The sequence below is a fragment of the Gymnodraco acuticeps genome, unplaced genomic scaffold (genome assembly GCF_902827175.1).
Source record: "Gymnodraco acuticeps unplaced genomic scaffold, fGymAcu1.1, whole genome shotgun sequence".
NCBI classification, from domain to species: Eukaryota; Metazoa; Chordata; class Actinopteri; order Perciformes; family Bathydraconidae; genus Gymnodraco; species Gymnodraco acuticeps.
In genome coordinates, this window is record NW_022991001.1 from 964,996 (window position 1) to 992,276 (window position 27,281).

Here is a 27,281-nt window from a genome sequence, read left to right on the forward strand (position 1 = left end):
TTTACTTAACTCAAATCATTTAAAATACTAATATACTATTATTTATTATCCCAAACTATTTAAAAAACAAATCAATAAATAATATAACTTGATCATTGAAAAGCCAAAAAGATTTCCCTTTTTCATTTGTTAGCCCTGACATAGAGTAGTTGGAACATTTTGCTGTTGTAATATACCAAAATTAGTTTTTAACATTTCCTTTCTCATGGTTATTATCTTTTGCCCTGATCTCCATTCTGTTGATTCAGATGTTCCCTGTTTGCTAAGAGCATGCAACACATGCATCATCTCAGGTTGAGTACACAGAGCAACCAGTTATGTCTCTTTCTTGAATTACAGATCTGGATGCTAACGGGGGATAAACTTGAGACGGCTACGTGCATCGCCAAAAGCTCCCACCTGGTGTCCAGAACCCAAGACATCCATGTGTTCAAGCCGGTACGCTGTTTCCCTTTGATGTTATCACAAAGCGCTTATGTATCGGGGAATGACTAAAAGCCTAATGTCCTCACGGCTAATTGTATTGTGTGGCTCTCGAGCAGATCTCCAGCAGAGGAGAGGCCCATCTGGAGCTCAACGCCTTCAGGAGGAAGCATGACTGTGCTCTGGTCATCTCTGGAGACTCCTTAGAGGTACTAGAGCACAGCGCAGCACACAGTCATGTTTACTAAGGGAGCAGATGATGCTGAGGATGCAGCCAAAACCAATACTTAACACTTTAACCAGAGCTCTGAAGATTTGGAGAGGACATCAATCATATTAGTCCTTTTTTATGAGGCTAAAAGATTAGAAAAGTTCAGTTTTAACTTAACTTAGAAAAAGACATACATTAAAGAAAGGCACAGGTACAGCCAGGTAATGGTCAATATAATGTGCCGAACAAAAACACAAGACATTGTTATGATCCTGGACTTGTTTTACATCAGTACAGTATTTCTACCTGATGCCACTTTATACTTATACACTGCAATGGAAGCTTTTATTACTCCACTACATTTATTTTACAGCTTTAGTTACTAGCTTCTTTGCAGATAAGAGTTTATAATAAAAGAAAACAATAAATCATGATGTATTATTACAGTTCAAGCTACCCAGCAGCATGTAAAGTAATTGAAATAAACACCAACTTTACTCAGTGCAACATTGAAGTGATGAACACCATAATGCAATAGATATCATTCTGCAATGGGCCATTCATCAAGATACGTACTTTAACTTTTTGAACCTAAAGTATATTAAGTATATTTTACTTGAGTTCAATTTGAATACTGGACTTTTATGCAAGTACTTCTTCCAACTCAGGATGTGTATCGCTTTTATTGGAACCAAAAGGGATATTTCTATGGTACAAAAGGTAAAAGACAATTAAGATTGTGTAGGAGATGAAATGGCCATTTACTTTCCTAAAAGGCTTTACTGTAATCAGTGTTTTCACTTGTATGGCATTTAAGTCCGACTGATAAAGTATTGCAAGAGATCACGTGAATATCTGTAGAACTTTAATTGTTCAGTAATCTATGTATTGTATCTTAGCTCAGATTTCCTGTGTACAGATTTAAAAAACTATAATGCAATTACAACAAAGACAACCAGAGTGTATCTGTGTTGTGTTGCAGGTGTGTTTGCGCTATTACGAGCATGAGTTTGTGGAGCTGGCGTGTCAGTGTCCTGCGGTGGTCTGCTGTCGCTGCTCCCCCACCCAGAAGGCCCAGATCGTCACGCTCCTCAAGCAGCACACAGCCAACAGGACCTGTGCCATAGGTGAGGGCTGACACAGACTGACACACGTGTCTGTACAGCTCAGTCCCTTAGGGAGGAAAGGCTGGACAGATGAATTAAATACCCATCCAGTGATTTATTTTATTCTCTTTTGGATGGGGATTTGGTTTAAAGTTATGATTTGCCTTCAAACTGTCTGCCATACCCCAGTTGTGCCTGCATTGATATCTATCAAATGCTGACAATGCACAGACACCGGAGCAAATATATATATATATATATTGTACTTCTTTTATCCACAAGATGGCAGTCAAAGCTCACTAAGAGAAGCACCCAGCAAAGTGTGCATCTTTCAGTTCAGATCATATTTGGCTTACAGGAGATGGCACAAACACAACATACAAGAGGACATGGGACATACTTCACCACAATTACAGCCTTAAATACAATACAAAATAAATACATTTTAATCTAGCTTTTCCAGATTCAAATATTGTACAATTATTTTGTTGTTTTTTCTCTTTTTGTGAAAGGTGATGGAGGAAATGATGTCAGTATGATCCAGGCTGCAGATTGTGGTATTGGAATTGAAGGAAAGGTAAAGACCTCCATTTACTACATAAACAGATTTAGATTAATCACTCATGAGAGCTAGTTAATTCAGTCAAAGAAACTGCAATAATCTTGAAAAACTTTATTAAACACTTAATTTAGTAAGAAGTCAAACGGATATTATTCCTGCAAGGCCACACATTATACCAAACTATAAAACTTCAGGGAAACTAGGAACAAAGTGACACATTCTGTAACTTTAGATACTTTTTTAATACAATTTCAGAAGTATATGGTTTAACACTTTGGTGTGTGTGTGTGTGTGTGTGTGTGTGTGTGTGTGTGTGTGTGTGTGTGTGTGTGTGTGTGTGTGTGTGTGTGTGTGTGTGTGTGTGTGTGTGTGTGTGTGTGTGTGTGTGTGTGTGTGTGTGTGTGTGTGTGTGTGTGTGTGGTGTGTGTGTGTGTGTGTGTGTGTGTGTGTGTGTGTGTGTGTGTGTGTGTGTGTGTGTGTGTGGTGTGTGTGTGTGTGTGTGTGTGTGTGTGTGTGTGTGTGTGTGTGTGTGGTGTGTGTGTGTGTGTGTGTGTGTGTGTGTGTGTGTGTGTGTGTGTGTGTGTGTGTGTGGTGTGGTGTGTGTGTGTGTGTGTGTGCCGGCCGGGCACGCAGGCATCTCTGGCTGCAGACTTCTCCATCACGCAGTTTAAACACATTGGGCGCCTGCTCATGGTTCACGGCAGGAACAGCTACAAGCGCTCTGCAGCGCTGGGTCAGTTCGTCATGCACAGAGGCATGATCATCTCCACCATGCAGGTATTAAAACACTCACACAATATTCATGTTTAAGTCGTTTTCTCCTTGATGCCTGTTTTAAATAAGTGGTCCTGCTTTTAATTATTGCTCAGTGCTGAAGCCTGAGACAATCTTCCACATTGTGGCCAATACAATTCTTAAATAACTGACTTTATGACACAATTTCTGTTCCCTTTCCTCAGGCGGTCTTCTCTTCTGTGTTTTACTTTGCCTCTGTGCCACTGTACCAGGGTTTCCTCATGGTTGGGTATGTACCTTTTCCAAATGTCTTAATGTGGTAAAAATGTATTGTTTTAAATGTATCTGCCACCTCACAGATACTCCTATTGTAGCCAAGGCGCTAAGTTGCCTGTTTAGCATAACAAAGCTATTACCTCTATATAACAGTCTTAGGACAACCAAATGCAATGGTTAACTATGGCTAATATGGCAACAGCCTTACGGTAACACAGCACAGATTTGTGGAAATATGTGGTCCATCTTAACCCTGTTTTGTTGTGTGCAGGTATGCCACCATGTACACCATGTTCCCTGTGTTCTCCTTGGTTCTGGACGAAGATGTGAAGCCAGAGATGGCTCTTCTCTACCCAGAGCTTTATAAAGACCTCACCAAGGTACAGTGCCCTTTTTTTAAATATATTTACATTACTTGCAGTGTCGCAATATGTATTCTAAATTAGAAATCCATCCAAATAAGCTTTTGATTTTACGTTCAAAATCAAGAACAGGATTGGCCATTTTCCTTGTTTTTTTCTTCTCTTCACCCACACTTACTTACATGCATCAGAAGGTAAAAAACACTTAGCGGTAGCCTGAATCAGCATTTTCAAAACATTAAAAGATTTTATTTTTAAATTAGGGAGGTAAATGGTAAATGGACTGTACTTATATTGTGCTTTATCCAGTCTTTACGACCCCTCAAAGCGCTTTACATACTACATGTCATTCACCCATTCACACCCATTCATACAGAGCAGTGCCACTTGCTCTAGGACCTAACATTCACACACATTCACACACCGTTGTCCATGCCATTGGGAGCAACTCAGGGTTAAGTATCTTGCCCAAGGATACATCGACGTGTTGGCTGCACGGGCTGGGATCGAACCCACAACCTTCTGGTTGAAAGACGACCGCACCCCCTCTCAGCCACAGTCGCCCTGTGGTGTAACGGTACGTCCACACCGCAGCGTCGCGTTGAAGCTTTGCCTCCGTTGCTCGCTTCGAAAGTTGAGAAAAGTTCAACTTTTCAAGCGTCGACGGAAGTGCCAGCCAATCAACTCATATGCCAGTACAAGCTCTAGCCAATCAAACCGCGTGCTTGTGTGTCCAGGGCGGGAGATGAATGTGATTGGTTGTTGGTCGCACGCCAGACACGCCCACCGGCAAGCTTCAACGCACGATCATGGGCGACTTTGGCTGTCAGGTAGTGCGATCATCTTTCAATTGGAAGGTTTGATCCCAACCTTCGAAGTCGACATGTCGATGTATCCTTGGGCATGGTACTTAACTCCGAGTTGCTCCCGATGCCAACGTTGTGTAAATGTGTGTGAATGTTAGCTTACTTAAGCAAGTGCCACATAGCTCTGTATGAATAAGTGAATGATGACTTGTATACTACTGTACATACAGTACTAGGGATGGGTATCGTTAGGATTTTATCGATACCGGTACCGCTTATCGGTATTTTTCTATACTCTTATCGATACTTTTCAATAATTTGGTGCTCAAAATTATAGACATGAATACAAGATGTGAAGATTAAACAGTCATTTTATTGTAATGTTCTTGCAGAAATAACTGTATAACTTATACATTAGCTTCTCAGAAGCAGACAAAAATAAATAAAATAACTTAAAGGGGCCTGGCTCGCCCTATCATGCTTTTTGGGGTTTTCCCTCAGACAGAGGATGAAAAGAGGCATTTTTAAAAAAAATGTTTAACATTAAATTGTAAATCAGTTACATCTTCATCCAGACATTTCAAACTGACAACCTAGCTCGACAAGAGATCCTTAAAACATTGTCCTACAGTGACATCATGCAAAACTGTGATATGAAGAAATTGGTAAAAGGCTAAGATGGCAAAAAGATAAAGGCGAGTACGTATATTATTCTGGATTGTACTTTTAAATCATCACAAAATAAATGATGTGCTGAACTGAAACACGTCAAAATGTGTCTGAAGGTTTAAACATAGAACAAAGTATTTGAGCTTAAAATATGTCAATTCCTAGTAAACGACCAACAATTGCTGAACCATACATTGAAACGTTGACCTTTAACAACATTTAAATGCAGTTTTCTAATTCACAATGACATCTGTAAGTTTAACTGGTTTATAAAGCATTCAATGAAAGGCCAAATTACACTGAACAAAAATATAAATGCAACACTTTTGTTTTTGCTCCCATTTTTAAATGAGATGAACTCAAAGATCTAAAACATTTTCTATATACACAAAATAACCATTTCTCTCAAATATTGTTCACAAATCTGAAAATATCTGTGATAGTGAGCACTTCTCCTTTGCCGAGATAATCCATCCCACCTCACAGGTGTGGCATATCAAGATGCTGATTAGACAGCATGATTATTGCACAGGTGTGCCTTAGGCTGGCCACAATAAAAGGCCACTCTGAAATGTTCAGTTTTGCTTTATTGGGGGGGTCTGGGGGGTACCGAAGTGGGCCGGTCGAGAGTCCCGGGCTGATTTGTAGTCCTAGTCCGCCCCTGCACACAGCGTTAGCGGGACATTCTCCTCCCCCTGTCGGCCCTAAAAGCTTCAGAGGGCGGATAGCTGGGCTCCGTAGCGTCCCACTAGCTTAGCCGCTAGCTAAAGGTAAACATAGATGGGTACATAGAATATGAATAAATCGTCACCGATGTAGAGGATATATTTTATATATTATTCACTTTGAACTTGGCCTAATGGAGTTCAATGCTTTGGGATTATACATCCAGTGGCGAACCGTCAGGGCCTTCAAGGTATTCAGAGAATACCCAGGAACACTCAGATAAAACAAACAAAATATCGATTTAATTATAGAAATACAATTTTATAAAATGAATAAATGAGAATCGTATCTGTGTTGTTGATCTGTAATATTAAAGTGTTACTTTGATTTGTTTGTCCTTCTTGGACCATGCACTACGCATTTCAGTGGTTTTCTGTTAGAAAAGAAAGCAACCAATCAGATCTTGTTCTGGGTCTCTGGGTAGAATATCCTTCAACCAAGGTATTCTACATCCTTGATCGAATGCCCTGGCCGTTGCACTGACTGAGAGTGTACGTTCGGACTGACAGTTTGATCAACCAATCATATATTGATTTGTAGCCAATGGGCGTATTCTTTCAGAGTTTCCCTCGGTTCCAGGGTATTCTAGAAGGCCCGCTAGTTCACTGGCTCGAGACAGAGGATCTAGAATGCGACGAAGCAATTCATGCCGTTTTATTGTTTTTAACGTTGAAATGACAAGTGCAACAGGTGAAGATGAAGTTGTTGCGGAATCGTTGTGAGTACCCTTTTCAAGACGACAATTCAGTGAAAAGACGGACATTATAATGTCGCGGAGGGGGGGGGGGGCAGCGGCGGGTGTGTGTGTCTACAGAAGGTCCAGTTGTGATAGACACGGTTCGCCACTGAATACATCGTATAGTCAGGCACACATTTATGAGATTTAACAATGGCCAATTATATTTATTAAATAATATGTAGCCTATTCCCAGAGCATAATTCATGGGGCAACAAGGTGAGGTGTAAAATGTGTTTTAATATCATACATTTTATGCCAGCAAACTTCTTGTACGGACTTCGGCAGTAGTGAAGACTCACTGAACAAATTAAAGGTGGGGTAGGTAATTTTGGAGAAACCAGCTCGAGTGCGCTAGAATTTGAAAATACACAGCCGGAAAAAATCTGCCACTTCCTCAGAGCCCCTCCTCCAACACACACGAACGCGCACATGACCAATGAGGGCATGAGATAAGTTTGTGCACAGATGGAAGGCTGACAGGCAGGTAGGCCATCCAGTTACTTTAGCCGGGCCGGCTAAAATGATTGGTCGTGCTTTTTACAGTACTACGGCTTCCACAGATGACATTTTTTTATGGATGTTTTGTCAAAGCACTTAAGATATTCATTGCTATCGGGATGTTAAGAGCATTCCATGGAATATAACAAAAAGTGTATCTCGAGCCGGTTTCTCAAACTTACCTACCCCACCTTTAAGTACAAAGACGAATCGTTCGCGAATGTGCAAATCACCAGAAGCGAACCGGTGACCGAATCAGTGAACAAATCTTTAAAGTGAACTGAATCAAAAGATTTGTGTCCCCGAAGGGAATCAAAATGCCCATCACTACGTCACACGCGGGAGGTCACGTGCGGAGGCTTTTTCATGCGGAAGTGAAAATGTCTTACTAAAACGACGCCAGATGTCACTGTAGTGTATATTTCTGTATATTTTTTGGAAAATCTAGTGTATTCATCATTTTCCTACACATTTATTCACTGGTGTCTTTAACCTGCAAGTTGCTCTTTAACAAAAAAAAAAAAAAAAAACGGCTCGAGCCGGCCCCTGTCCTTCACTTAAAAGAGCCGGCTCGTTCGCGACCGACACATCACTACTAGCAGTATCGCTAGCAGCCACATTGTTTAGGCTGTCAAATACGCTGCACCGTTTTAGATTCAATGAGTGTCTCGTTTGCAAATGCTTCATTAAGTTGCTTGTGTTACCCCCTTTACAAGCAACTAATTGAGTATATAGATTGCACCTTGCACTATCGCCACTACATTTTTTAAAGTGCACCCAGACCTTCGATCGCTTCGCTCTGTCCGCCATGCCTGCGGGAGTCTCACAACAATAATAAGAGCACTGTTGAGAGAGATGACGAGTGGCATTTACAGTGGCCAATCAGAGGGGTCTCAACCCGGATACATTACACGGGATGAGGGTTCCCAACCAGCCAGAATGGTTTAAAGTTAAACTAAGGAAGTAGACGTAACACATATACCGATAGCAGCACCGTTTGTCCAGCGGCTTAACGGTATACCAATACCGTCCAATCAGGTACCGGAATTGACTTGGTACCGGTTCTCGATACCCATCCCTATACAGTACTGTAAAGCACTTTCAGGAGTCTTAAAGACCGGATAAAGCGCTATAAATACCATTTATCCCATCAGTGCTTGAAAAATCAAATCAAATCCTGACCTTTTAAATCTAAAGTTTATTTTCTGCAAATGTTCTCCCTAACATCAAGTCATATCATATATATGTGTTCCACTTATGGATGATGTTTCTCTTTTAGGGGCGTTCATTATCTTTCAAGACATTCCTGATCTGGGTTTTGATCAGCATCTATCAAGGTAAGGTGCTCATTCTAAAACATAATAGCTCTTATATCTGTAACTGAGCCAGGTACAGCATGGCTTGTCTGTACAGAATGTGCAGTCTGCTACTGTAGACTGTCAAAGCAACTCTTCAACCACCATTTCATCATCTCTCTCTAGCGTGTCTTAATACCAGGGTCCCCGGGCCCCCTTCAAACTCTCGGACGGTCACTTTCTCAGTATCTTAGGTTTCCAACCGCCATCCGCCTTTACATGCGGGCTTTTGTCCGTCCAGTAAATCGATATTTCTGTAATCGCTAAGCCATGCAGCGTGTGGGAAAGATCTATGTTCCTGCTGGAGCGTGACTTCCTGACAGCTCGGGGTTTTTTAATTAAAGGCCAATACCAGGTCTCTGGTACGGGTGGGGGGGGGGGGGGGGGGGCAGGTTAATGTAAAGACGATATGAGAGGACGACAGCGGAGGAGGAGGAGGAAAATGTTAGCCGCCAATCTAGCTTAATTTATTACAGAGTTTGACTCGCTGGAATGTGCTATATGGAGACTATGAAGCAGCAATTATGTGATCCGTTAGAGGCCATTGAGCTCAATTTGTGTTGGTTATGATAGAATGAAGAGCTATCAAGATACAGCAGGCGCCTAAAGATGACTGAGTGTCTGGATACTAAAATATGTTACTCAGACAGACTCACTGAAGCACCTTTAACTCTTGTAAAGTTATTAAATCAGTCCTTATCTCCAGACATCCTTGCCTCAATGTCCCAGGCAGCTGATTGTGGAGCAGACCTGAGAAAAAATGATGAAGAAATAATACTTTGAAAATGACACAACCTTCTCTTTACAATCCTGGGCTGTGATCTTATTTTTTTTTAAAAACAGGTCTTATGTGTTTTCCTAACCATTTTTCGTAACCTCAGTGAAAACGTCCTTGCGTTAACGAAAGATGTGAAGGAGAAATCATCAGGAAAAGACAATTACAGTGCTGAGACAGTGCAACTTCTAGTGGAAAGCAGATGTTACTGATGTGCGTCCTTTGTGGGAAAACCATATCTTCCATAGAGTGACTAAGAAAAGGGCGTGTGTTCATATCAAGATGGTTCATGCGGGCTCTATAAACGTGGACAGGCAAAAGATTATTTACAATTTCTTTATGAAGGTTTGAATGAAAAAACAATTGTTGATATGAAATAGTAGCATGTGCTCACCCTCAACCTCCTTTCCCCTCAGATGTATCAACATTACCCTATTTATTAGTCCCAATAAGTATGAGTGGAACATAAAAGCACTTTAGCAAGTTTTGACAAGAGGGGAAATTCTAAATAAGCAGTGTAACTGACATGATGCTTATTTGGCCACAATAGATCGTTTCTGTGAACGGCAAAATGTTGCATCACTTAAAATGTTGCATCACTTAAAATGTTGCATCACTTAAAATGTTGCGGCTGCAAGGAATTGTGGGACAGCGTTATCTCCTTTCCTTTAGTCGAGGATGGTCCGGTGTTTCCTATGCTGCAGGAGATAACAAAGGAAGCATTGAAGCTCCTTTGGTATCATCTAGAAAATTCAAAAAGATATTATCATGGCTATCACGGTACTTCCGTGTCATTTCACTCCCTAAGGAACTTTTCAAAAATATTATTCAACAACAGCCCTTGTTTAATCCGCCTCCTCCATCACAAATGTGTTCTGGTAATATCATGTGGTTGATGTGTTTCCTCTGGCCACCAGGGGGCAGCCTCATGTACGGCGCGCTGGTGCTGTTTGAGTCTGAGTTTGTGCACGTGGTGGCCATCTCCTTCACTGCGCTCATCATCACGGAGCTGCTGATGGTGGCGCTCACCATCCGCACCTGGCACTGGCTCATGGTGGTGGCCGAGTTCTTCAGCCTGGGCTGCTACCTGGCCTCCCTCGCCTTCCTCAACGAGTACTTCGGTAGGTCTCCATTTACTCCACGCTTGTATCTTTGAAAATCTCTGAAACTAAAAGAAAAGCTTATTTGTTTAATAAAACAAATATATGAATGTGTCAAAGTTTAATGAAAACTGAAAATATATAAATAAATATGAGAGAAGTTACCCACACAAGGCTTTTGGAAAAACGTCAGTTAACTTACATTTTGCTATAGATTCATCTGCTTATTCCTTTCTAAATAAATACATGTTGTGACGTTATTTCTCTTTAAAATGTCAAAAGATATAGAACAATTATTAAGGTAATTAATAGTTAAAATTATGAAATTGCTACTTTTGTTCAACCAGTTCAAAACCCAAAGAAATGTAGTTTAATATCACATGTGACAAAGAAAATAAGCAAATCCCCACATTTCAGACTTTGAAATGACTCGAGCTTATTAAAATAGATCCCAAATAAGATATCATTTGAATACATTGGCTAATCCATTATGGTCTGCTTTCATGTAGCACATAGCTCTGGCTTTTCACTATAGTAGAAGCATATCTTCACTTAACCCTTTTAATCCAGTATTCATTTTACACTTTCTCTCTGCAACAGCTTTGTGTTGAATCTAATGTAACACTACAACACTACTCCTAATGGTGTGCAGTAGCTTTAGCTCTGTGCTTTTATGCTTCCGTCTGTCTGTCCCTGTCATCACTGCTAACCTGTCTCTCACTGTTTCTGCTGCTCTCTTATGCTCCTGTATGTTTGCGACAGGCATAGGCAGGGTGTCCCTGGGAGCTTTCCTTGGTAGGTTGGCAGCCTGTCAGTTGATCTCCTCATGTCTCTCTTTGCACTTCCCAGTGATGTTTGTTTGTGTCATCATGTTGTCTTTTTTTCATTTGAGCTTGTGTCATCATGTTGTGATTGGATTCTTCTCCGCTGTCTCTCCACTGTTCGTGTGGTTTTATCCCCCTGTGATCAAGTTATACTAGATTGAGCGCTTACTTTCCTGTGAAGTAATAAACCACAAAAAAAATGTGTATTCAAGCTGTTCTCCCCCCCCCAGACCTGTCCTTCATCACGACGTGGCCTTTCCTGTGGAAGGTGTCGGCCATCACGTTGGTCAGCTGTCTTCCTCTCTACATCATCAAGTACCTGAAACGCAAGTTCTCCCCCCCGAGCTACTCCAAACTCTCCTCATAAGCCATGAGCTTTCTATTGTCAGCACTTTTTCCACTCGCCGATCCTCAGTGATGGACAGGTAAGGAACCACTGGAACAATCCAAAATGGAGGGGAATCAGTTCTTCGGATTATCTCACTGAGATTTGGGATTACTTGAAAAAACAGAGCACATGGGAAAAAAAACTCTAAACGATGGATTTAGTCACGCAAAAGAAGGGCAACACGGTGTGAGTGACTGCACTAAGACCCCATTTTTCATAAAGGGTCAATCTGCCTTTATTTGTTTTAACGCATTTCAAACAATCCAAATGTCATTTTATACAATTCTGCATTTTTTTGGATGTCTACATTTTAATATGTGAAGTTTAGAATTTTTTTAGTGTCGTTTTTTTATTCTTGGTATTAATTACAGTTGCCGGCCTGCATTTTTTAACTGAGTTGAGTAGGGACAAAAGTGTTTTCTTTGTTACTGTTAATAAAGCCTTTACATGCAGCATTTATCCTTAATGCTGTCACGGTAAAACCAACTGCACTAACTCCTTAAAGATAAACACAACATTCACAAATGCTGGTAAAACTTTATTTCTGTGCGTTTGCTGCTTTGCGTCCTTTACATTTTGTAAGACGGCGCATGACATTATCATCTCTGTATTATGAACCAGCACTCCATAGCAGCATTAAACATCGTTTTGTTAGTGTATTTGCGATGTTTGTCGATGTCTGCCAAACTTCCTGTTTGGACGTGGCGGCTGGCTTTGTGCCTCATCATGACGTGTGTTAGTGTGCTGAAGCTGCATCTCACATAAACAATCATCAGAGGTGTTTGTTTTAGTTACCTCTGCAGCCAGATGTGAACTTCGAGGAACTTAAATTCTCTTAAAGAAAAAAAATGTCCGAAGGGGAAACCACTTAAAAAGTCACAACAAAGGACCCCGAACACTGACGGCTGTTTATTTTTAAACCTTTACTGACAATATGACTCCCCTGGGCTTCCATGTGACTTTGTCCTGTAGCAGACGGTGACATTGAGCTCTCTTTGAGGAGGAATGAGTTTTATCATTCCCTCTGTGTAATGCTATTGTTGAGCATGATCTAAGCTTTGCGTTAAATCAGTTTTTTTAAATATACATTTCAGTATACAGGATTTATTATAGCTATGATTATTAGTCTGGTTGTCATATATGTTTGAATCATAGTTGAGTTAAACTCAGGTCGATCATTCCTAAACACGGCTGTTAGTTTAAATCGTGGCAACCATACTTTAAAATGTAGCTACACTATAATAAAAAAGACTAATAAATGATGCAGTTATGTGACTGCGACACAGCGTTTTAAATTCCTGATTGACATTCTGATGAAGAGCAATTCCAAAAGTGTATTCCTGCTGAGACCGGTGTTCAGTGTGTGATAATGTATACACTTTTCTTTCTTGTCAACTTGCTTTCCCTGTCCTACACTGCGATTTCTAACAGTATGTCTTTATTTATACAATTGTTATTGAAAATGAATAATAAAAAGAGACAACAGTTGCTATACATATCAATTTTTTTATAAACATCTATATAGCAACAGAAACTCTTCAGAAGAGTTTGTTTTATTCACCATGAAGTGAATCTTGTGGCCACTAGACGGAGGTAGAGACTAAACCTTGGACATGGATGTGGCTCAAAGTAAAGTATTACACTGAAATACTTATACTGCTAATATATACTTTTACTCGAATACAATTCAGAGGCAAACATTTTACTTTATCCTCCACTACATTAATTGCCCACTTGGTTTCGGATTTATTTTATTCATTTAAAATATCATCAATACATATATATTTTTGAATTGTATTTGTATTTTAGATTTATATAACTTTAATAGCCCCCTGTTGAATAACTTGGTAATCAAACCTTTTGCATCAGAAAGCAAATAAAGTGCTAATTTATTTAAAATATTTGTTTTGAATTTGTATTTTTATGTTTTAAAGATCCCATTGTATATTAAGCGAGATTTATTTTGATTATAAAGCATATCTAGAAGCCATACAAATACTGTGAAAGTGTCAAAATGCTAAATCAACGCTGGTGACATGTGCGCAGTCTGTGTTATATGTCTGTGGTAGTGATGGTTCTTACTGATGTTTGTTTAAAAACATTTAGCTTGTGCCAATTTATCCACTTAATTTGCCTTTTCATGGTCAAAATCTGAGCTGGACTTTGGGTCAAACTTTGTAATGTGATATCGTTTATTTATTCATTTATATACATTCTAAATCCACAGTGAAATGCAGGGGTGTTTCCTGGACCTGGAAACATTCGGGGCTTAGCCCACAGTTTATTAAGGTACATTAAGGTACCGGGCGCTACAGTGGAACTTTCTACTGCAACACTCCCCACACGCACAAACACAGTACACCTGTGACTGTTACAATGAAGGCTTGATAATCAGCTCACGGCATATAGGTGTAAGCGGGGGTAACATCCGCTAGGGGGGTCCTCACCTCCTCTACGGGGGTCCGGGGGCATTCTCCCCCGGGAAGATTTGTTTTTAAATATTGAAGTTAAAAGCATCAATCTGGTGCACTTTGAGAGCAAAATTTAGAGATATGCATACTTATTTTAACACCCATATGAAACAGAACTCTAAACAGATTTTCTGCGAAAGCCCCGGATGCCCAGCCCAGGCGACGCACCTGGTGAAATGCATGCAGTCTGTTTCGAGAAACTGCCTTTAAAGGAGCAGCCAGGACCCCTATTAGGTTATGATGTCACAGCTAAAGTGAGCGGTATAAATGATGCTCTACTCCGTGTAACACAGTATAAACTGAGGAGTGAGTTTCATGTGTTTTCTTCACTCCGCTGGGAAACTGCTCTCATGTCAAGAAGCAACAGATCAGTGCATGCGCAGCATCGTCCAATCAGTGAGCGATACACAGTAAGGGGGCGGGGCGACTGTCTGAGGATTTCACCGGAGGATGGTCCGGTAGTTCCTCGACTATCGTTCATACATACTAGTGATGGGAATTATGGCTCTTTGAAGGGAGCCGGATCTTATGGCTCCGTTCCTTTCAAAGAGCCGTTTTTTTTTAAAGGGGGCGGGGTTACTAGGTTTATCTCACCAGGATAATGATTGACTGTATTGCCACACCTAATGTCAATAATCTGCATTGTAAACATGACACAAGGTGGCGCCATATCCATGTCATTCATGTCAGTGAATGTGCTACTTTGAATGTGCTTTGTATGTGTTAAAGGGGACCTATCATGCAAAATGCACTTTTGTATGTCTTTTATATATGAATATGTGTCCCCGGTGTGTCAGGGAACTAACCAAGTGTCAGAAAACACAACCCTCTCTCTTTTCCTCCATACCCAAATCTCTAAAAACGGGGCTGCAACGGAGCTGATTATTATTTGAATGTTTCTGACGTCAGAAAAGGGGTGCTCCGCCTATAAGGGAAACTCTCCACCTATCAGGGGAATGAGAGACCGCTCAAAAGCACTGGAGACGCTGTAGTACATATGCCAGGTCTGTAAGTGGCGCTGTAGTCTGCCACAAAAGCAGAATCAGCCCTTGCAAAAACAGGGCTGGAAAAGAGCAAATAGAGCAAAATGAGGCATGACTAAAATGCATGATCTGTTTGGTATTTTGAAATACAAACTTCACAGACATGTTTTATATAGGTATGGCCCTACAATATATGTTTCAAATATAGCTTGATAGGTCCACTTTAAGTAAATAAAGTTGCCTTGCCTTGAATGAAATTCACGCAACTCTTATTATTAGATACTGTCGTTTTTAAGTGGCGATGGAGATTATTTGTTGACCCTGCTTTAAAGGATATGTTGCCTTTACAAATGGTGCGCTTTATCACTGCCTGGGTTTTGGTTGAAGTGCATCCAAATGCTGCTGCGTTTTGGCGTTTGGCTAATTTTCCATCCGAAAAACACGTCGTCTACCTGTCCTGTACCACTTGTTATGACTTCTCTCTCTCGCTTATTCCATTAAGACCCACCCCATCTCACTCCTCGTGCTGAAACCTACCAATCAGAGTAGGGGCAGGTCTTCACAGAATACGTGTGGGGAACAAAATCAAGCTTTTTAAAAGGCGAGTGGATTTTGGCAGGCAGTGAGTACGAACCAACGATTGAACGATAACAAGAACGGCTCTCACCAAGTACGGTTCCCCTCGTTCGTACCAAAGAGCCGTTCAAAAGAACCGGCTTGTTCGCGACCGACAAATCACTAATACATACTATCGCTCCATTATCGCTCCTCGATCCTCGGTTCTCCAGCACAAATAAGGCCACTGGGACGCTACTCAAAATGACCAATCAGAGAAGAGGATGCTTTTTCGGAAGACTTCTTAAAGAGACAGGCCCTAAAACGAAGCGTTTCCGACAGAGGGTAAAATCAGCAATAGAGAGGCGAAGCCCCTCTCCTTCCGGTGGACCTCCATGGGACCTTATTTCGGAAAAAGTATGTATTAAAGTCAATGGCGAGAGAAAGATTATCTTTCGATCCCGTTTGAATTGTGCCACGACTTACACATAGGCTATGATATTTGTCAATTTAAAAGATAATTTTGCAAGTCAAAAAAATTAAAATGAGTCGTAAAACTGAAGAACAAAACATTTTGTGTGAAACGCTCAATGAACTACATCTCTGGTCTCGCACACGTCACCACACACCAAGATGGCCGTCACGTTTCACCTCTTTCTTTCAGAATGAGGCGAAAAGTAGTAAAAGAGGTGAAAATGACTACAAGTCTGGGCATGTTGAGAGCTGTACATACAAAAAAGGGGAGTTAGTCTGTCCGTAAGAGCCAGCATGCGTGACCGGCTTTACAAGGTTTCGGTGAGTACACGAGTGTAATGTGTAACGTTAATGACATCTCTTACAGGACTCTGGGATTTGTAGTCTTTCTAGTTACGTATTTTCCATAGTCTTATATTTCAATAGTTTTACGACAAACTGTGACTTTTTTCACATGGAAATGTTTTTTTAAGATTGACAAACATCATATGTGTAATTCGTGGCACAATTCAAACGGGATCGAAAGATAATCTTTCTTTCCCCATTGACTTCAATACATAATTTTTCCGAAATAAGGTCCCATGGGGTGGAAGTAGAAGGGCGGGACTTCGCCTCTCTATCAGGCCTACATTATGAGAAACATAATGTGTTTTTTGTACATTAAAGCATGAACACAAGTTGTAGTCGAAGCCCTTAAAGGTCACCTATTGTGCAAAATCCACGTATTCATGTATTTTCTACATCAACATGTGTTCCCTCTGTGTAAAGAGATTTTGAAAGTTTCAAGAAAAAAGATTGGCTCACTTTTTGTCCTGATCCATTTATATAAAAACCTGTCTGAAAATGAGCTGATCAGATCTTGGCGACTTTATGATGTCATAACGATTTTTTGGCATGTGTAACCATTTCAATCAGGAGAGACGTTGATGTATGAAATACATATTTATTACTGGGACACGTAATATGAATGAAATAATGATTGCCAGAATTGAGACAGGAGAATGGAATGGTGTTTGGTGATTAGGCCCCGGTTTGCAGGTTTATCATTCAGGAGGGGAAGAACCGCTCCGAAGAAACCCCCCGGGGTCTAGACACTGGTGGTGGTGGTGGTGATAAGTAGGTGGGAGCGGTCTGAAGGGAGAAGGATTAGCTTGGTCCTGTAGGAGACGGGAGGCGAAAGGGGTGGAGGAGGGTTGCGTATTGTCACCTGAAATGACAGCTGACAAGAGGGAAGAGCAGATATAAAGGGGTTAGCGGGTGCAACGATAGGCTTGTGAGAATGGAGAGAGGAGTGATTGGTTAGCTGGGGAGTGACACCCCCGATCACTTAATGAGGGAGGAGAGGGTAAAGAAGTGACGTGTAATATGAATGAAGAGCTTGGTCTTCCTGCTTGAACTTGCGCTAAGCTTCATTAGCCAATCACCAACCAAGCTAAGCTAGTAATGATTTATGCATGTAAACGGTCTGCAAAAACCCTCAAAGTACATCCTGTAGCGAGTAAAACTCTAACACAGAAAAGACCTCCCCAAAACGCCTCGTTGGAGATTTCTCATTTTCCATTGTTTACTTCCTGGGTACTCTGACGTGTGAATACCCAGAGGCCACACATTAATTGTTGTTTGTGTATTTATGATGTTTAAAAAAACAAGGTATCTACCACGACTGTTTAAATGGGTAAACGTTTTTCAGGCTAAATGCTCTCCACAGACTCATGTTCACAGCGTTATAAACCTTTTTCTTACTCAATATCAAGCCACACTTATTGTTTTTACTTCGGCTGTGAGTGTTTGTGTGTGCTCAGGATGAGTTTTGCTTGTTCTCCTGTATCGCCGACACGGAAGCCTGTCCGCTCCTCGCAGCAGATCGCAGCAACGAGCCTCTGACGTCGCGACCAATCAGAGCACACTGGGCTCACAGGGAGGGGGGGGGGGAAGGAGCTCCAACAAGCCGTTTAGGACAGAGAGTGAATACACATACTATACAGAGATGCTGTATGAGGAACCAATGTGAGTTTTGAAAATTGCACACTATATATCGATTCTAGTAGACCTCAACAATGGAATTATGATCAGTAGAAATGGCCATGACATGGGATCTTTAAATACAGGTATGAACCTGGATTTAAGCATGATATGTCTCCTTTAAAACATGTCTGGAGGTAATGGAACGTTTTGTTGAAAAAAGAACATTAGATAAACATTTCTATGGGGGATCTTTTAGAGCCAACGCAGGAGAACAAGCCCGAGCAAAGAGTAATTACAGATTGTGTGTTTAAATGCAAACAGAGTAGAAGGAGATATAAGTCAAAAATATATAGTTTACCATGTAATCTGAGGAAGTCATGGAGCAAACAAATGTGTTATCAATTTATTCCCCACAGAGGAGGAAACACTTTGTGGACGGAGGAGTGACGGAGGAGTGACCTGAGAATGTGATGGTCCGCTGGCTTTAACATGTTCAGAAATGTTCTCTTTCATCTTCTCCTTTTGACTGTGTGTGTGTGTGTGTGTGTGTGTGTGTGTGTGTGTGTGTGTGTGTGTGTGTGTGTGTGTGTGTGTGTGTGTGTGTGTGTGTGTGTGTGTGTGTGTGTGTGTGTGTGTGTGTGTGTGTGTGTGTGTGTGTGTGTGTGTGTGTGTGTGTGTGTGTGTGTGTGTGTGTGTGTGTGTGTGTGTGTGTGTGTGTGTGTGTGTGTGTGTGTGGTGTGTGTGTGTGTGTGTGTGTGTGTGTGTGTGTGTGTGTGTGTGTGTGTGTGTGTGTGTGTCGATTGTGGTGTCTTTTCCAAAGCAGCTGCACTTAATGCGCTGCATGAGGAGCTTTGATGGAGCGGATAATGTTCATGTGACTAATGATTTATTATACTAATAGAGAACAGTTTGTCTTTGTTGGGACAATACTCTTTTCAATACATTTAAATAAAATAAAAAAAGAGAATTTATGGTTTCTACATGACGCTCAAATATGTCTGTCTTTTCTGTGTAAATGATGAAATTTTAGGGAAGAAATTAGGAGATCGTATGAATAAGTGCTTACAAAATTCTAAAATAAAAAGAATAAAAAAGTGTTACCCTTAATAAAGAATTAATTGAAGCATCTTGGAGACATAACGTGACCATATCTTAGTGTATCATTGCTCTTTTATCAGCTTTAATCTTACTTTAAATTATGTTACTGTTTACATTTTTTATTTCTATTTTTCATTGTTTTGTGTGAAATTTGTATACATAAAGTAAAAACATGAGTTTGTTTTCTGAACGTAGTTTACCCCTTAATGAACTTAGTTTACAAAAATAATATTGAAAAAAAAATGAATCAAATAAAAAAATATATATAATGAATAAATATAACAGAAATGTATGGAAGCCTGTTTGCGCCACAGGGAAAAAAAATCATGTAACTCATTATAATGACTTACTATCTCATTATAATGACTTACTATCTCATTATAATGACTTACTATCTCATTATAATGAGATAGTAAGTCATTATAATGAGATAGCTAAGTCATTATAATGAGATAGCTAAGTCAATATAATGAGATAGCTAAGTCATTATAATGAGATAGTAAGTCATTATAATGAGATAGTAAGTCATTATAATGAGATAGCTAAATCATTATAATGAGATAGCTAAGTCATTATAATGAGATAGTAAGTCATTATAATGAGATAGCTAAGTCATTATAATGAGATAGCTAAGTCATTATAATGAGATAGCTAAATCATTATAATGAGATAGCTAAGTAATTATAATGAGATAGCTAAGTCATTATAATGAGATAGTAAGTCATTATAATGAGATAGCTAAATCATTATAATGAGATAGTAAGTCATTATAATGAGATAGTAAGTCATTATAATGAGATAGCTAAGTCATTATAATGAGATAGTAAGTCATTATAATGAGATAGCTAAGTCATTATAATGAGATAGTAAGTCATTATAATGAGATAGCTAAGTCATTATAATGAGATAGTAAGTCATTATAATGAGATAGCTAAGTCATTATAATGAGATAGTAAGTCATTATAATGAGATAGTAAGTCATTATAATGAGATAGCTAAATCATTATAATGAGATAGTAAGTCATTATAATGAGATAGTAAGTCATTATAATGAGATAGTAAGTCATTATAATGAGATAGTAAGTCATTATAATGAGATAGCTAAGTCATTATAATGAGATAGCTAAGTCATTATAATGAGATAGTAAGTCATTATGAGATAGCTAAGTCATTATAATGAGATAGCTAAATCATTATAATGAGATAGTAAGTCATTATAATGAGATAGTAAGTCATTATAATGAGATAGTAAGTCATTATAATGAGATAGTAAGTCATTATAATGAGATAGCTAAGTCATTATAATGAGATAGTAAGTCATTATAATGAGATAGCTAAGTCATTATAATGAGATAGTAAGTCATTATAATGAGATAGCTAAGTCATTATAATGAGATAGTAAGTCATTATAATGAGATAGTAAGTCATTATAATGAGATAGTAAGTCATTATAATGAGATAGCTAAGTCATTATAATGAGATAGCTAAGTCATTATAATGAGATAGTAAGTCATTATAATGAGATAGTAAGTCATTATAATGAGATAGTAAGTCATTATAATGAGATAGTAAGTCATTATAATGAGATAGTAAGTCATTATAATGAGATAGTAAGTCATTATAATGAGATAGTAAGTCCTTATAATGAGATAGTAAGTCATTATAATGAGATAGTAAGTCATTATAATGAGATAGCTAAGTCATTATAATGAGATAGTAAGTCATTATAATGAGATAGTAAGTCATTATAATGAGATAGTAAGTCATTATAATGAGATAGTAAGTCATTATAATGAGATAGTAAGTCATTATAATGAGATAGTAAGTCATTATAATGATGATAGTAAGTCATATAATGAGATAACTAAGTCATTATAATGAGATAGCTAAGTCATTATAATGAGATAGCTAAGTCAATATAATGAGATAGTAAGTCATTATAATGAGATAGCTAAGTCATTATAATGAGATAGCTAAGTCATTATAATGAGATAGTAAGTCATTATAATGAGATAGCTAAGTCATTATAATGAGATAACTAAGTCATTATAATGAGATAGCTAAGTCATTATAATGAGATAGCTAAGTCAATATAATGAGATAGTAAGTCATTATAATGAGATAGTAAGTCATTATAATGAGATAACTAAGTCATTATAATGAGATAGCTAAGTCATTATAATGAGATAGCTAAGTCAATATAATGAGATAGTAAGTCATTATAATGAGATAGTAAGTCATTATAATGAGATAGCTAAGTCATTATAATGAGATAGCTAAGTCATTATAATGAGATAGCTAAGTCATTATAATGAGATAGTAAGTCATTATAATGAGATAGTAAGTCATTATAATGAGATAGCGAAGTCATTATAATGAGATAGCGAAGTCATTATAATGAGATAGCGAAGTCATTATAATGAGATAGTAAGTCATTATAATGAGATAGTAAGTCATTATAATGAGATAGTAAGTCATTATAATGAGATAGCTAAGTCATTATAATGAGATAGCTAAGTCATTATAATGAGATAATAAGTCAATATAATGAGATAGTAAGTCATTATAATGAGATAGTAAGTCATTATAATGAGATAACTAAGTCATTATAATGAGATAGCGAAGTCATTATAATGAGATAGCGAAGTCATTATAATGAGATAGCGAAGTCATTATAATGAGATAGCGAAGTCATTATAATGAGATAGCGAAGTCATTATAATGAGATAGCGAAGTCATTATAATGAGATAGCGAAGTCATTATAATGAGATAGCGAAGTCATTATAATGAGATAGCGAAGTCATTATAATGAGATAGCGAAGTCATTATAATGAGATAGCTAAATCATTATAATGAGATAGCTAAGTCATTATAATGAGATAGCTAAGTCATTATAATGAGATAGCTAAATCATTATAATGAGATAATAAGTCAATATAATGAGATAGTAAGTCATTATAATGAGATAGTAAGTCATTATAATGAGATAACTAAGTCATTATAATGAGATAGCTAAGTCATTATAATGAGATAGCTAAGTCAATATAATGAGATAGTAAGTCATTATAATGAGATAGCTAAATCATTATAATGAGATAGTAAGTCATTATAATGAGATAGCTAAGTCATTATAATGAGATAGCTAAGTCAATATAATGAGATAGTAAGTCATTATAATGAGATAGCTAAGTCATTATAATGAGATAGCTAAGTCATTATAATGAGATAGCTAAATCATTATAATGAGATAATAAGTCATTATAATGAGATAGCTAAATCATTATAATGAGATAGTAAGTCATTATAATGAGATAGTAAGTCATTATAATGATAGCTAAGTCATTATAATGAGATAGCTAAGTCATTATAATGAGATAGCTAAATCATTATAATGAGATAGTAAGTCATTATAATGAGATAGTAAGTCATTATAATGAGATAGCTAAGTCATTATAATGAGATAGCTAAATCATTATAATGAGATAATAAGTCATTATAATGAGATAGCTAAATCATTATAATGAGATAGTAAGTCATTATAATGAGATAGTAAGTCATTATAATGATAGCTAAGTCATTATAATGAGATAGTAAGTCATTATAATGAGATAGCTAAGTCATTATAATGAGATAGCTAAATCATTATAATGAGATAATAAGTCATTATAATGAGATAGCTAAGTCATTATAATGAGATAATAAGTCATTATAATGAGATAGCTAAGTCATTATAATGAGATAATAAGTCATTATAATGAGATAGCTAAATCATTATAATGAGATAGCTAAATCATTATAATGAGATAGTAAGTCATTATAATGAGATAGCTAAGTCATTATAATGAGATAATAAGTCATTATAATGAGATAGCTAAGTCATTATAATGAGATAATAAGTCATTATAATGAGATAGCTAAATCATTATAATGAGATAGCTAAATCATTATAATGAGATAGTAAGTCATTATAATGAGATAGCTAAGTCATTATAATGAGATAATAAGTCATTATAATGAGATAGCTAAATCATTATAATGAGATAGCTAAGTCATTATAATGAGATAGCTAAGTCATTATAATGAGATAGTAAGTCATTATAATGAGATAGCTAAGTCATTATAATGAGATAGCTAAGTCAATATAATGAGATAGTAAGTCATTATAATGAGATAGTAAGTCATTATAATGAGATAGTAAGTCATTATAATGAGATAGTAAGTCATTATAATGAGATAGCTAAGTCATTATAATGAGATAGCTAAGTCATTATAATGAGATAGTAAGTCATTATAATGAGATAGCTAAGTCATTATAATGAGATAGCTAAGTCATTATAATGAGATAGTAAGTCATTATAATGAGATAGTAAGTCATTATAATGAGATAGTAAGTCATTATAATGAGATAGCTAAGTCATTATAATGAGATAGTAAGTCCTTATAATGAGATAGTAAGTCATTATAATGAGATAACTAAGTCATTATAATGAGATAGCTAAGTCATTATAATGAGATAGCTAAGTCAATATAATGAGATAGTAAGTCATTATAATGAGATAGCTAAGTCATTATAATGAGATAGCTAAGTCAATATAATGAGATAGTAAGTCATTATAATGAGATAGCTAAGTCATTATAATGAGATAGCTAAGTCATTATAATGAGATAGTAAGTAATTATAATGAGATAGCTAAGTCATTATAATGAGATAGCTAAGTCATTATAATGAGATAGTAAGTCATTATAATGAGATAGTAAGTCATTATAATGAGATAACTAAGTCATTATAATGAGATAGCTAAGTCATTATAATGAGATAGCTAAGTCAATATAATGAGATAGTAAGTCATTATAATGAGATAGCTAAGTCATTATAATGAGATAGTAAGTAATTATAATGAGATAGCTAAGTCATTATAATGAGATAGCTAAGTCATTATAATGAGATAGCTAAGTCATTATAATGAGATAGCTAAGTCATTATAATGAGATAGCTAAGTCATTATAATGAGATAGCTAAGTCAATATAATGAGATAGTAAGTCATTATAATGAGATAGCTAAGTCATTATAATGAGATAGCTAAGTCATTATAATGAGATAGTAAGTCATTATAATGAGATAGCTAAGTCATTATAATGAGATAGCTAAGTCATTATAATGAGATAGTAAGTCATTATAATGAGATAATAAGTCATTATAATGAGATAGCTAAATCATTATAATGAGATAGTAAGTCATTATAATGAGATAGCTAAATCATTATAATGAGATAGTAAGTCATTATAATGAGATAGCTAAGTCATTATAATGAGATAGTAAGTCATTATAATGAGATAATAAGTCATTATAATGAGATAGCTAAATCATTATAATGAGATAGTAAGTCATTATAATGAGATAGCTAAATCATTATAATGAGATAGTAAGTCATTATAATGAGATAACTAAGTCATTATAATGAGATAGCTAAATCATTATAATGAGATAGTAAGTCATTATAATGAGATAATAAGTCATTATAATGAGATAATAAGTCATTATAATGAGATAGTAAGTCATTATAATGAGATAGCTAAGTCATTATAATGAGATAATAAGTCATTATAATGAGATAGCTAAATCATTATAATGAGATAGTAAGTCATTATAATGAGATAGTAAGTAATTATAATGAGATAACTAAGTCATTATAATGAGATAGCTAAGTCATTATAATGAGATAGCTAAGTCATTATAATGAGATAGCTAAGTCATTATAATGAGATAGCTAAGTCAATATAATGAGATAGCTAAGTCATTATAATGAGATAGTAAGTCATTATAATGAGATAGCTAAGTCATTATAATGAGATAGCTAAGTCATTATAATGAGATAGTAAGTCATTATAATGAGATAATAAGTCATTATAATGAGATAGCTAAATCATTATAATGAGATAGTAAGTCATTATAATGAGATAGCTAAATCATTATAATGAGATAGTAAGTCATTATAATGAGATAGCTAAGTCATTATAATGAGATAGTAAGTCATTATAATGAGATAATAAGTCATTATAATGAGATAGCTAAATCATTATAATGAGATAGTAAGTCATTATAATGAGATAGCTAAATCATTATAATGAGATAGTAAGTCATTATAATGAGATAGCTAAGTCATTATAATGAGATAGTAAGTCATTATAATGAGATAGCTAAGTCATTATAATGAGATAGTAAGTCATTATAATGAGATAGCTAAATCATTATAATGAGATAGTAAGTCATTATAATGAGATAGCTAAATCATTATAATGAGATAGTAAGTCATTATAATGAGATAACTAAGTCATTATAATGAGATAGCTAAATCATTATAATGAGATAGTAAGTCATTATAATGAGATAGCTAAGTCATTATAATGAGATAATAAGTCATTATAATGAGATAGCTAAATCATTATAATGAGATAGTAAGTCATTATAATGAGATAGCTAAATCATTATAATGAGATAGTAAGTCATTATAATGAGATAACTAAGTCATTATAATGAGATAGCTAAATCATTATAATGAGATAGTAAGTCATTATAATGAGATAATAAGTCATTATAATGAGATAGTAAGTCATTATAATGAGATAGCTAAGTCATTATAATGAGATAGCTAAGTCATTATAATGAGATAGCTAAGTCATTATAATGAGATAGCTAAGTCATTATAATGAGATAGTAAGTCATTATAATGAGATAGCTAAGTCATTATAATGAGATAGTAAGTCATTATAATGAGATAATAAGTCATTATAATGAGATAGCTAAATCATTATAATGAGATAATAAGTCATTATAATGAGATAGCTAAATCATTATAATGAGATAGTAAGTCATTATAATGAGATAGTAAGTCATTATAATGAGATAGTAAGTCATTATAATGAGATAGCTAAGTCATTATAATGAGATAGCTAAGTCATTATAATGAGATAGTAAGTCATTATAATGATAGCTAAGTCATTATAATGAGATAATAAGTCATTATAATGATAGCTAAGTCATTATAATGAGATAGTAAGTCATTATAATGAGATAGCTAAGTCATTATAATGAGATAATAAGTCATTATAATGAGATAGCTAAATCATTATAATGAGATAGTAAGTCATTATAATGAGATAGTAAGTCATTATAATGAGATAGCTAAGTCATTATAATGAGATAGTAAGTCATTATAATGAGATAGCTAAGTCATTATAATGAGATAGTAAGTCATTATAATGAGATAGCTAAATCATTATAATGAGATAGCTAAGTCATTATAATGAGATAGTAAGTCATTATAATGAGATAGCTAAGTCATTATAATGAGATAGTAAGTCATTATAATGAGATAGCTAAATCATTATAATGAGATAGCTAAGTCATTATAATGAGATAGTAAGTCATTATAATGAGATAGCTAAGTCATTATAATGAGATAGTAAGTCATTATAATGACTTACTATCTCATTATAATGACTTAGCTATCTCATTATAATGACTTAGCTATCTCATTATAATGACTTACTATCTCATTATAATGACTTACTATCTCATTATATTGACTTAATATCTCATTATATTGACTTAGTTATCTCATTATATTCACTTAATATCTCATTATATTGACTTAGTTATCTCATTATATTCACTTAATATCTCATTATATTGACTTAGTTATCTCATTATATTCACTTAATATCTCAAATCAGGCCTCCCTCAGTAGACACACATGTAGGTGGTGCAGCGTATGTTTCGGAGAGATGTGGGATAGGCTTGACGTGTTATTGAGCTCAACCTTGTCTTCTAAGAAGGTAACAGTAAAAACAGTGCCTACTTCCAGTGGATCAAATCAAGTTTTATTTAAATAGCACATTTATAAACGATTTTTGGTCGAGCCAAAGTGCTGTACATATAATAAAAATAGCCTACAGTAGAGACAGTGGAGCCACGAGGGGTAGAGCGCTGGTTTGTCGTTGCTTCCTTTTTGTTTTGTTTTCTTTCATTTGAGCCACCGTGCCACATTAGACTTCCTCCATTCATGTAACGCAGTAAACAGAGTCGATGTGACCCTCAAACATGCAGGCCTAAAGGATACATAAAGATACACTATGGTCCACTCGGATAGTTTGCCATCTCCGTTCTCCACGAAATAT

At 36.3% G+C, this 27,281-nt stretch overlaps 1 protein-coding gene across 4 annotated transcripts in view; it reads left to right on the top strand.

Moving 5' to 3' along the window:
* atp9b (ATPase phospholipid transporting 9B) overlaps positions 1-13,051 on the top strand; it is a 61,643-nt gene extending 48,592 nt beyond the window's left edge. For 3 of the 4 annotated variants that reach the window (XM_034235999.1, XM_034236002.1, XM_034236001.1), the window contains exons 20-30: positions 340-438; positions 543-632; positions 1,617-1,761; positions 2,253-2,320; positions 2,927-3,079; positions 3,262-3,326; positions 3,585-3,693; positions 8,393-8,450; positions 10,161-10,364; positions 11,106-11,138; positions 11,398-13,051. In XM_034235999.1, the coding sequence (XP_034091890.1) occupies positions 340-438; positions 543-632; positions 1,617-1,761; positions 2,253-2,320; positions 2,927-3,079; positions 3,262-3,326; positions 3,585-3,693; positions 8,393-8,450; positions 10,161-10,364; positions 11,106-11,138; positions 11,398-11,534 (1,161 nt within the window). In that variant the 3' untranslated portion in view covers positions 11,535-13,051. The remainder of the gene's footprint in view (positions 1-339; positions 439-542; positions 633-1,616; positions 1,762-2,252; positions 2,321-2,926; positions 3,080-3,261; positions 3,327-3,584; positions 3,694-8,392; positions 8,451-10,160; positions 10,365-11,105; positions 11,139-11,397) is intronic. The other variant, XM_034236000.1, reaches the window with a different exon arrangement.
* The last annotated feature ends 14,230 nt before the right edge of the window (positions 13,052-27,281 follow it).